At 35.0% G+C, this 12,316-nt stretch overlaps 2 protein-coding genes across 2 annotated transcripts; both read right to left on the reverse strand.

Moving 5' to 3' along the window:
- Positions 1-2,682: 2,682 nt before the first annotated feature.
- Positions 2,683-6,167, reverse strand: LOC148624811 (cholecystokinin receptor-like). Its single transcript, XM_088567734.1, has one exon. It carries the CDS (start codon positions 3,880-3,882, stop codon positions 2,704-2,706), a length of 1,179 nt encoding a protein of 392 aa, XP_088423860.1. The 5' UTR covers positions 3,883-6,167; the 3' UTR covers positions 2,683-2,703.
- Positions 6,168-6,304: 137 nt separating this feature from the next.
- On the reverse strand, positions 6,305-8,018 carry LOC148624812 (cholecystokinin receptor type A-like). Its single transcript, XM_088567733.1, has one exon. The coding sequence runs from the start codon at positions 7,738-7,740 to the stop codon at positions 6,553-6,555; it is 1,188 nt and encodes a 395-aa protein (XP_088423859.1). The 5' UTR covers positions 7,741-8,018; the 3' UTR covers positions 6,305-6,552.
- Positions 8,019-12,316: the final 4,298 nt, after the last annotated feature.

Consider the following 12,316-nt stretch of genomic DNA (forward strand, 5'->3'; position numbering starts at 1 on the left):
GAAGTCGAAAACACCAGATCAAAGAAGATTTATCTGGGTATCTGGGACTAAGGGACGCGTAAAAGCACTTTTAAGGACATTCCACGTGATTTAATCCTATTTTCAGGATATTGCAACCACTATATTTTATCAGCTGTCTTTTAAATTTCATTTACGAAATGAAGACGAGTACGGAAGGATTCTTACGAGACAAAGTCGTTGGATGCTATAATTTAGCATATAGCTTTACGTTACTCAATTAAATCTGATGATATTACTTTTATCAGACGTTCAGGGCCATCCTGTATAATGTGTTCAATGGCATAAAATAGGGGAAAATGTGTTTATGTAAATCAGGAGAAATCTGTCTAAATATTTGATTAAATTTCATGATCCTCGTCATAATTCGAAAAACCAACTCAAATGGGACAATTTAATAGCATGTTTCAGATATAGCCTCCCGGAAATGCTAAGTTATCTTGTTATCGATAAACTAATAACATTCATATCTGCATGTAAAGGTTAGAAATTAATGCGAGGGCTAGTATTTTTTATTGTGTAACATTAAGCTGTTGCAGAGGCTGCAGGACTATAAACTGTATATGAAATCTTAGACATAGTCTGGAGCGGATAGATTGTAGATGTATAACTCATAACACACTAATTTTATATTCAATTCTATTCCAAATTCTCCATTTAAATAAAGGTCAACTGGTGTAAGACAAAAGAAATCGCAGTTGGAGCAAAGTAGACAGAAATTAAAAAAAATAATAAAATATTGACATTAGATCATTTGAGATGCCTTTCATATTTATATACGCATAAATTTTAACTAACTAAACTGGTTTTAACGTCGTTAGTCTTCCAGTAAATTCGCAGTTAAAGACCAATGTGAAATCCACAAATTCAGCCATTCGGAATTGCGAGAAAAAAAATCACAATCGCTGTTCATATGTCAGCATACACACTTTCAATTTTTTTGTTAAGATACACAGTTTGTTCTAGATTTTGAATGTGCTACATGTAACTCACAGAAAATCTCAGTGACCTACAAGGAGACACGTCACTGTCAGAACCCTTATCATGACACCAAAAAAATTAAAACCAGCCATAACATGTTCTCCCATTTCTGCAATGTTATGTTATTCAATTCTTAAATCTGTTATATGACTTCTTAAAATAGATTCAATTTTAAACACCGAGGTGGAACCGGTACAAAATAATTTACAAATGTGAAAAAAAACATTAATTTTGTCCCATGTACTTAGTTGTAAAAAATGTCCCATTCAAAGGAGATGTTAATATCATATTATAAGTGTGTCTAAATATTGTTGTGTATTTCATTTGTCAATCTATCTTTTAGCTTCTTATATTTCATGGTAATAAAGGGAACCAAGATTCTTGCGGAAATCGAAAGAATGAAATCCAAAGACAAAGACCAGACGTGGAAAACAAATACACAAAACACAGAACATAAAATAACTAAAATAAAAGATACAAAGTAGCAAAAGTAAATGAGCAACTCGGATTCCAAAAAAAAAACTGGGAGCATGAACCAAGTGCACCGGTAGGATAAGCGTCCTCTGCTTTTCAAGAAACACCTGCCGATTTGCCCATAAAAAGTCAAGTCCAGGGTAGACGAAAGAGGAAAGGGAAACCATGACACATTGAAAAAAATCCGTTTTCATGGTGCAGAAGGATACATCCTAACGATCCACTTCTGTAGTGATGACTTCAATCCCGTAGCAACATAACCCTGTTCCAGAAGCCTAATTGTAAGTAGTCTAGCGCGATACAAAAAGTCTACGTAATTACAGCAAGATCTGGCATAACGCATGAGTTGTGATATGAAAACTCCATACGCAGGTGCTGAAGTAATGTTGCCACAGATGAAAAGTAAATTGGTAATACGGAATGAAAAGTCATCACGTTTATCGTAAAGTTTGGTCAATAATTTTCCTTTAACATAGATCTCTAAGTATAGGTCAAGATATGAGGCTGACTTCACATTGTCTGTAGTATCCTTTTTTAAGCTCACCTGACCAAAGACCATGTGAGCTATTGCCATCACTTGGGGTCCGTCGTCGTTCGTCGTCGTCGTTAACAATGATACAAAACTCTTCTCCTCTGAAACTACTTGACTAATTAGAACCAAACTTGGTATAAATGTTCCTTGGGGTATCCTGCATAGAACTGATGTGGGGATTTTTGATTCGTCGAAAAACATGGCCGCCGTTACTAAAAAAAGAGCATAGGGATCAGGCGACTCCTTGTCAGAGTTATTGCCCTTGAAAGATGATTTTTTTTTTTACAGTTTTCAGCCAATATCTTGAAACCTATAATAGATAGAAAGAAACTTTCAATAGCTGAATTGATCCTTATGATAAGTCCTACCAGTATCCTTAAGTCAAAATTGTTGAACATCTCCTTGTTAAATTTATTACCCTTGAAAGACAAACTTGAACCAGGTGAGCAATTCAGGCTCCTGGGAGCCTCTTGTCTCTAGTTCTTTTTGGTAGATGCGATGTATAAAATGCCCGAAACTAGAATTGTTTAACGATAATATGTCATCTATATAGCGGAAACTGAGGTTAAAGGATCTAGCTAAACTACGTTCCTTCTTTGTCAAATCCTGGAATTTAATGTCGATGCAACTGCAACTCGCGATTTTACCTGATTTTCCAAACAAAAGAACAAGTAAACTCACAATTTATGCGCTTTTATTCATGTTTTTAAGCACTGAAGAAGACGTTTTGCCTCTTTCCTGAATTTTTCGTCTAAAAATGCATAAATGTAGGGATTTACAACATTGTTCAAGATATATAGTCTGTACACAAACAAAATTCCGACGCGAATATTTATGGGGAGACTTTCCCAAAACTTTGCATTTCTGCCTTCCATTGCCATCAGGGCTACTTTAGGAAGGTAGCAAATTAAAAATACTATTGTAATAATCATGAACATAAGAGTAAACTTGTACATAACTGTACGATTTCTCTCCTCTGCATCCTGCTTTGGTTTAGACTTTCCTTTTTTAACTGGATTTCCAATATCAGATGATCCAGTTTCCTTGACCAGATGTGCACACGACTTGCTATCATTTCCAAGTGACACAACCAAATTGTCAAGTTCAATATGAGTTACCCCAGTTGAAGTTCCACTCGATAACTCATTTGACTTTGAGTCATTTCCACTTGTTTGGTCCTTACTCACTTTAGATTTATAAATCCCAGCCTTTTTCATATGTCTAAAGTGAACAAATATAGTTCGCCCTATTTTACCATAAAAGACAAAAAGCGATATAATGCAAGTCAGTAAAATTATAGAAACGAACCCACTATAAATCAACGACCCTGCTTTACTCACATCCCTTAATTTGCTGCAACGTAGCCCTGTTATATTTCTTTCAGGGCTCGAAAATTCTACTGAACCATACAAGACTGCCGCGGGACTACCCAGAATAACGGACAAAACGAACGCGATGCCAAGAGCTGTTCTTTTCCATGCAAGTGACATTTGTGTTCTTAGCGGGCGACAGACTTTCAGGTATCTGTGAGTTGCTATAATCGTCAGTAGTAAGACCGACATGGCCGTAGAAGCTGCCGCAAAAAACCATAAAGCTTTGCATAACTTGTCGTTGGTGAACTCTGTCTGCATCAGGTTCAGTGCTATAGCCATTGAAGCACACACGATACAAGCGAAAAGGTCGGACACGGCTAAAGCTGGAATAAAGTACCGATCTTCTGATTGTTTCTTCATTTGAAAATTATATACTAGTATGACCAAAATATTTCCACTTATTCCAAAAAGCAAGTATAAAGCCAAAATGACATTGTTCGGAATTAGAGCCTCTGCTAGTTCTCTATTCCACTCATGAAGGGGATCGCTGAAATTGGTATCCATTGGAATGCCTTAAATCATTTAATAGAGTATTTCCATAAGTATATTAAGCTTAATTGATATTACATTTTAAAACAATAATCATATTCACAATTATCCTATCCGAACTTTTCACTTATGAATATGAATTACATCTGAATGTCTTAACACACTAAGTGGAATACACAGAAATGTTTACATGTACGTATGATGGGAAATCATTTGTAATTGCTGCCCACTTAAGAATCATGCAGAGGATTTGTAAGTTGGGAGATTACATGTTATTGTTTTTAATTTATTGTTAAATATAATTCTCAGACAGTCTTGAATTTACCAATTACTACATGGTGTAGGTCTTTTAGGCACGGAAAAACAATGGACTGCACTAGTAATCATTTTTCTGTTAAAGGGAGATAATTAACACTTTTTTTTTGGGGGGGGACGGGTCACATTAAGTGTTATTTAAAAATTAAAATTCAAAGTCAATTTTGCATTTCACTATGTAAATTTACTGTAATTAACAAAACACACTAGTTTTATCGGACGTATATCATGCTACTGTTCATCTTGAGATTAGAAAATCAAAAATCTTGTATTGTTCTTTATATATATATATAAGGGTCTGAAAAATTTCCAACGATGTTAGAACTGTCAAATTTGCGAAGCAAATTTTTTGGTCGTTCCCTCCCCGGGTCTCGAACTCGTACCGCCGTGACATCTATGGCAACACCGCCTGCACTAAGTCCAGCGCCCTAGACCACTCGGCCAGCTAGGCTATAAAAAATATAGCTTTCGCTGGTCGGGTCATTCCTCCTCGTAGGATTTATCTAGGGCTGTAACTTAGTACGAGATGTATGGTAGTACTAAAACAGTTCATCTAGATGTTATTATGTAGGATAGAGGATCAAATTAATGATGCATGTCACAACATAACATATAACGTTATCTTTCCTGTATCAATTTGATCCGAAGGCGCAGTGCAGCGAATAGAGTCGTCACATTCTGAGACGTTGTATATATTTATATGTATATGTACTGTCTCAAATACTTCATATTGCAATTTCTTGTCAGTTCCATCACTAAAAAAGCATAACGCTAACTTATATTAAAACGATTATAATTGTGATTACTTGCATTATTCTTACAAATACCGGTAAAATTATGATTCTTCATCAGTAAACCACAAATTTCATTCACCACCAGAGGAAATTACTTTGGACATCCGTATAGAATGTATTATTTGGGTGTATTGTCTTTTTCCGGACCGGACAGGGAAATTTTTGTGGTGGCATATTTATAAAATTAAAGTTAAATGTAATGATATTACTGAGAAGAGGATCATTTATGCCGATTACAGGAATGGTCGTTTTCTCCTTTTGAATCTCTTAAATTTAATTACGTTCTTCCTTTATCTACTTTAACTTGTCGTGCAGAAGAATTACGACATGTACACTACTCACTTGTTGTGTTTGATTTATATTTTTATTGCGTAATAAACAAGTACTTGACTGTATTTTGATCCGAATCACTTGTACAAGTATCAACATGTAGTACATGTACGTGTTTATGAATATGCGTTCAATGAACCGTAATTTTGAGATCATCCGATACATCAACACACAGCACTTTATAAGTTTCAGCTTATGTCTGATATTTATTGAAATCCGACATTTTTAATTAGAAAAATAGACTAAAATAACCTTGACAATATTCCTTCGTAATCAAGTACAATATTATCTTAGACTGTCGTAAATGTTTTTGACTGACATAAGATAACAAATTATCATTACAATTATATGGAAACTGAAGGGCAATTGTTGATTATGCAGTCATAATGAAGTATAAATGATTCCGAATGATCCCTATTTTTTATTGCTTCAATAGTCTTTTATTCTCCTTTTGTATCTTGCCACAGAGAAAGGCAAAACAAACAGCTCCAATTAAGTAACCTTAAGTTAAACAATTTTAAAATTCCTATCAATCTGCCATTTTTCTAATACAGTTGACCTGCCATCCCGGTGTGTGTCTTTGAAAAGGTTAGAGTTTGACAGGAACTTTATTAAAAACACTGACAAAAATGTAAAACGGTGCAACGAATGATTTTTTAAAAATTAAATAGTAATTCATTTTTTCATTTTTTTCTCATTTTTGAAAAATAGCTTTGACCGAAATTGAGACTACTGAAACTTTGACATCGCTAGACAAACTGGGTTAACTTGGGACTTATCATATTGCTTGGGAGAGCACTAGGAAAATACATTTTCCCGCGCTTTCTGGTGTCATCGTAGTAGCAGTCTCAAGATCAGAGTAGTTTCGGATTGTAGAAATACTGAGTTTGAATGTATAAAATTAATCCTTTACTTGTTTTGATCTAATTTGAAGTATTTGGTGGCGATACCTGTGTTTATTTATTAGATTCATCTTTTGTTTAGTAGTTGCAGAGCAGTTAATAGGAATATGTTCGATTTTATTGGGAATAAAAATGAGTTGAAGCACGGTACCCCCAAATATGGGAACACCCTGCTCGTGTTATATACTGTACTATTCAGGTTGCATATTTGATAGTGGGAGAAAGCCCCTGTGTTTGAATATATCTGCATCCAACATTTCCACTGACTCTTTTATAAAGTAAAAAAAAGACTATTTAAACTAACAAATCACACAATCTGTTCATTAAGAATAACGAATATTAACTTAAGTTTTACTACATCGGAGAAGTCGCTTTGCATCAGTTCTGAATTGTTCATCGAGAAATGCATAAATGTAGGGATTAATTACATTGTTCAATATATAAAGCCGGTAGGCAAAAAGAACCCCATTGCGAACATTTGGAGGTAGACTTTCCCAAAACTTTGCATTTCTGCCTTCCATAGCCATCAAAGCTACTTTGGGAAGGTAACAAATTAAGAAAACTATTGTTATAATCATAAACATGAGAGTAAACTTGTACATAACTGTGCGATTTCTCTCTTCCGGGTCCGGCTTCGGTTTCGACTTCCCCTTTTTGACCGGGCATTCTGTTCCATTGGTTGAAGTATCATTGTCCCTGACAAGATGATCACATAATTTACTATTGCCAAGCGATGTTTGCCCCACAGTATTATCAAGTTCAATACGAGTTACACCAGTTGAAGGTCCACTCGAAAGCTCATACGACTTTGAGTCATTTCCACTGGTTTGGTCCTTACTCACTTTAGATTTATAAATTCCAGCCTTTTTCATATGTCTAAAATGAACAAATATAGTCCTTCCTATTTTTCCGTAAAAGACAACTAGCGATATAATGCAAGTCAGCAAAATTATAGCAACGATCCCACTATAAACCAAGGACCCGAGCTTATTTACATTCTTCAATTTACTGCAACGGAGCCCAGTAATATTTCTGTCAGGACTTGAAAATTCTACTGAACCATACAAAACTGCTGCTGGGCTTCCTACCAGAACCGACACAAGGAACGCAATACAAAGTGCTGTTCGTTTCCATGTAAGTGACATTTGCGTTCTCAGCGGACGACATACTTTTAGATATCTATGGATTGCTATGATTGTCAATAGCATGACAGACATGCATGTAGAAGCTGCCGCAAAAAACCACAAAGCTTTGCATAACTTGTCGTTGGTGAACTCTGTCTGCATCAGGTTCAGTGCTATAGCCATTGAAGCACACACGATACAAGCGAAAAGGTCGGACACGGCTAAAACTGGAATAAAGTACCGATCTTCTGATTGTTTCTTCATTTGAAACGTATATACTAGTATGACCAAAATATTTCCACTTATTCCAAAAAGCAAGTATAAAACCAGAATCACATTGTTCGGAATAAGAGCCTCCGCTAGTTCTCTATTCCACACATAAACGGGATCGCTGAAATTGGTTTCCATAGCAATCAGGTATGCATATCTAAGACACAATGATGTTAGTTGACAATTTTATTTAGTAGTTATACTAACATGTTAGTGTAACGTCACTCCTATTATAAAACAAGCAAATCCAAACCAAGTAATGTTAACAGTTAAGTAGGAATTTAAAAATTAATGCAGTACACGCCTTTGTAGTGTTTTGGATGAAAAAATATAATTCGCAAAGAATGTACGTAAATAATTTATTCTCCAGTACACCACATGTTTCCTTGCTATCACATTACAAGTCGGTCTTTTTCCGGACCGGACGGGTGCTCATGTTTTTATCCAGTCGTTTTTTTTTTTTACTTCATTCGAAAACTATACACGTTGAAAAAGGCGGCTAAGCGCATCTTTCAATACATGATAACGTATGATGAAATTATCTATTTTATACAGCCACTCAACAAGTGGATGGCGTATTAGAATCACCTTGTCCGTCCATCCGTCCGTCGGTCGGTCCGAATTTTCGTTGCAATTACACCCATGTCACATTGTAATGAACATGAACAGATCGATAATATAAGTCAAGTAATACAGCTTGATGGTGAATGGAGAACGTTAAGGATCGTGAACCACTAATAAGAAACTGTTCAGTTCTTTTTTGTTACTTTTTTCAACAATTACATCCAAACTGAAACTTTTACAAACATAGCAAGGGTGTCTGTCAAAATGATCACCATTTACGAAGCATATGAATTCATGTTTCACTGATTTTGATAAACAGTTTGTCAGAAAATTCAACAGGCAGCACTACGCCCTATGCATGGGAGTATACACATTTTATCCTGATTTCAACGATTTTCCTTAATTTTGCTGACAATTAAAGATTAACAACCTATTTCTTATTGAGACAATAGAAAAACACTCAAGATGTAGCTAGTATCTTTTCGTTGTTTTTAGTTTGATAACCTGTATAAAAATGACAGAATAATACCTACAATGATCGTGAAGAAGGCGCCAAAGAAACGTTTTAATCGTTATTATTAACTTAATTTAGTTCGCAACTACAAAAGATAATCAGCCCCTGTCAATATATATATCTATACAACACTGACAATCAAGCACACGTTATACGACTCAAGATTCCGTCTTGACTACACAACATAAGTTACACCAGCATCACATTATTATAAATAAATGATAGAGAAAAATATCCGCCGCTACTGAATGGGTGCTGTTCGACAAAAACTTCCTTTAGAGTAGGAGTACACCTAGCACGACAATGTGTGCAACCTAGTGCCTTTTTACAGACTCGGTGTCCGACATGTGTTGTCGCATGTAGAAGTTACATATTCCATAGTTCGGAAATTTTACAAATAAATTCTGTCATATGAAATCACAAGTCTTGATAACAGTTACCTCACCATGTATACATCTTAAACGCTATAATCATCAAGAGCTCTCACCAAATCCGTTGCTGCGATCAATCAAATTTCGAACAGTTTTAACTTCACAATGTTCCTGTAATCTTTTTAAATGATCTTTGAAGAAAGTATTCATGACAGTTAACTTTCGCATTACAGGTCTTACATGTACCACGAAAATAAAGAAAATGAAAAGTCGCATAATATTTATGGTTCCCAGTTATGTTTTTGTGAATGACCTTGAGATTTGAAATTTTTGGTCAGGAGTTAAGACTTTATTTAACCATCAAAAGTTTGGTCGTTACTACAGTGTCTTGATAGTATTATTTTTATATTTGTAAAAATATCAAGTTTTTCACTCTATTTCTCTGCAAAGAACTGCAGTACCATTTCATATTAAAGTGATTTCTCATATTTACTCTAAATGGTTATATATCATGACTGAGTATATAAGTAGCATATAGCGGAGAGGGTGGTCGAACAGATTATTACCCCGAGAAAATTGTTGTCAATCCGAAGCGTAGCCGAGGTGATCATGTATTTGGGTAACGAATACCAAGACCATTCCTAATGGTTATCCTTTATACATGAAAATACATAAACATTCGAACTACAATTTAGCCTTTGCATCGGAAGGTCAACATATTTAGCGGTCTTGACATCATTAGCACCTATTGATAAATATACTTTCGGTCATCTTTTGTAAAATAAAATCACAGTATTTTGTAGTTCTTGATGACGTCAGTGGAACTGATGTTTTGCAACGTGTTTGGGTAATTGATTGAAAAGGCATTTGCTTGAAAACAACTCTTTGGTTAGAGCTTGGAGATTCAAAATGCAAGTGATTTTCTGGTTATAAACAAATTTAAAGCTAGTAATACATTTGTAAATAAAAATCTCAGATGTTGGTTAAAATTGAATTTCTTATGCGATGTGACTGTATTTTATGGATTATTCCAAAGCCACTTTCACCGTTTGCACTTTTTACTAACACACAGATCACGAAATATTTCTGAACGTATAAGAAGGCGTTACTTAAGTCGAATGTGTGCATTGTTGTTGTATACGATAAAACCATAATTGAGGCCTTGTACCTATAGGTAAGAAGAGAAATAAGTCAAGATAGGGACTAATTGATATGTACTAATATTCACTCTCTGTATTGGTACATGTAATCTATATCAGGGGTTGTATATAATATAAACTCTCTGTCTATAAATATGGACGTTATCAATGATACATTTTTTTAAACATAAAAATCTAATTCATGGTAAATGTAATTACATAGCTAAATCAAAGACTGAAGTCTTCAAAGTCGCTAATTAATAGACAAATATTCAATGCCACCGATTTTGACATACTGTATTAAATAAAGGTCCTTTAAGCATTCGAAATGGTACAAATGCATTATGGTCTAAAATCGGATGACTTCCGCTAAAATCTTGGTTCCCTTGATATCATTGCGTATTCTTTCATAACCGTTATATGACCCGGATGGCTATAATAGATATCGGTGTCCTGGTAATATAATTGTAACGAACGCCTGTGTTTGAATCGGAAACAGTGTAATATTACATAAATTCAATGTTCACCGATCATTTTATCTTTTAGTGTAAATTCCCGTTCTAATACAAGCAAAAAACACGCATAGACATGCGTATGATATGTTTTTTTTTTTTTTTATACAAGAGGCTCCCAGGAGCCTGAATCGCTCACCTGGTTGAATTTTGCCTTTCAAGGGCAACAAATTGAACGAGAGGTTGTCCAACAATTTTGACTCAAGAATTCTTTGGTAGGACTCATCATAAGATCTTCTCAACAATTGAAAGTTTCTTTTAATCTATCATAGTTTTCAAGATATTGACTAAAAACTGTTAAAAAAGGAGTCATTTTTCCCCTTTCAAGAGCAATAACTCTTACAAGGAGTCATCTGACAACTTTTATCTCTGAAGACGTTTGTAGTCCTAATAATATGGATCATTTCTGCTACTGAAAGAACTTTGCTAAACCTAACAGTTTTGGAGATATATGCGAAAAACTACTGTCTGACTCCTATGTTCTAGTTTTAGTAACGGCTGCCATGTTTTTTGACGGATCAAAAATCCCCACATAACTTCTATGCAGGGTACCCTAAAGAACATTTATACCAAGTTTGGTTTCATTTGATCAAGTATTTTCAGAGGAGAAGATTTTTGAAAGAAACATCATTAAACATAGCAAAATATCGTTAAAAAAGGGCAATAACTCCAACATTGCTAAACAGATTAAAACCAAAATTTGACCACAGATAGATCTTATCATTCTGAACACTTCTTACCGTCAGAAGTTAGATAAACCTAGTGATTTAGGAGATATATGTGAAAAACTACTGTCTGACCCCCTATGTTCTATTTTTAGTAACGGCGGCCATGTTTTTCGACGAATCAAAAATCCCCACATCACTTCTATGCAGGATATCCCAAGAAACATTTATACCAAGTTTGGTTTCAATTTGTCGAGTAGTGTCAGAGGAGAAGATTTTTGAAAGAAATAACATTAGAAATGGCAAAAATCATTGAAAAAAGGGCAATAACTCCAGCATGGCTTAACGGATTCAAAACAAAATTTGCCCAGTGATAGATCTCATCATGCTGAACACATTTATTCTTGTCAGAACTAAGCTAAACCTAGATGTGTGAAAAACTACTGTCTGACCCCTATGTTCTATTTTTAGTAAAGGCGGCCATGTATTTCGACGAATAAAAAATCTCCACATTAATTCTATGCAGGATACCCCAAGGAACATTCATACCACGTTTAATTTCAATTGGTCAAGTAGTTTCAGAGGAGAAAAGTTTTGTATAATTGTTAACGACGACGACGGCGGCTATAGCTCACATGGCCTTTGGCCAGGTGACCTAAAAAGGTACGTTGTAGCGATCTTTGGGTTTATGAACCAGATTTAGCAGCTGGCAATGAATATTCATGAATATTGGGGCATGCTAATGTATATGACATATATATTCTTGTAACTATCCTCAATGACTGAATCGTAAACCGGGTAATGTTCAAAGCTAACTGATCATTTCATGTAAACTTCCCGTTCTCATACAAGCAAGCAACACACGTAGAACACATGTGTATAATATTTAAGACGTACATTTTTTTCTCGTATGAAGCTAGAACGACACTGTGGCGGTGAACACGGTGAA

Source organism: Perna viridis, chromosome 2, assembly GCF_037379345.1.
Source record: "Perna viridis isolate PV_CMFRI_1.1 ecotype Kerala chromosome 2, ASM3737934v1, whole genome shotgun sequence".
NCBI lineage: Eukaryota > Metazoa > Mollusca > Bivalvia > Mytilida > Mytilidae > Perna > Perna viridis.

Coding starts and splice junctions, on each gene's coding strand:
- LOC148624812 (XM_088567733.1), bottom strand. CDS start 7,740: ATGGAAACCAATTTCAGCGATCCCGTTTATGTGTGGAATAGAGAACTA.
- LOC148624811 (XM_088567734.1), bottom strand. CDS start 3,882: ATGGATACCAATTTCAGCGATCCCCTTCATGAGTGGAATAGAGAACTA.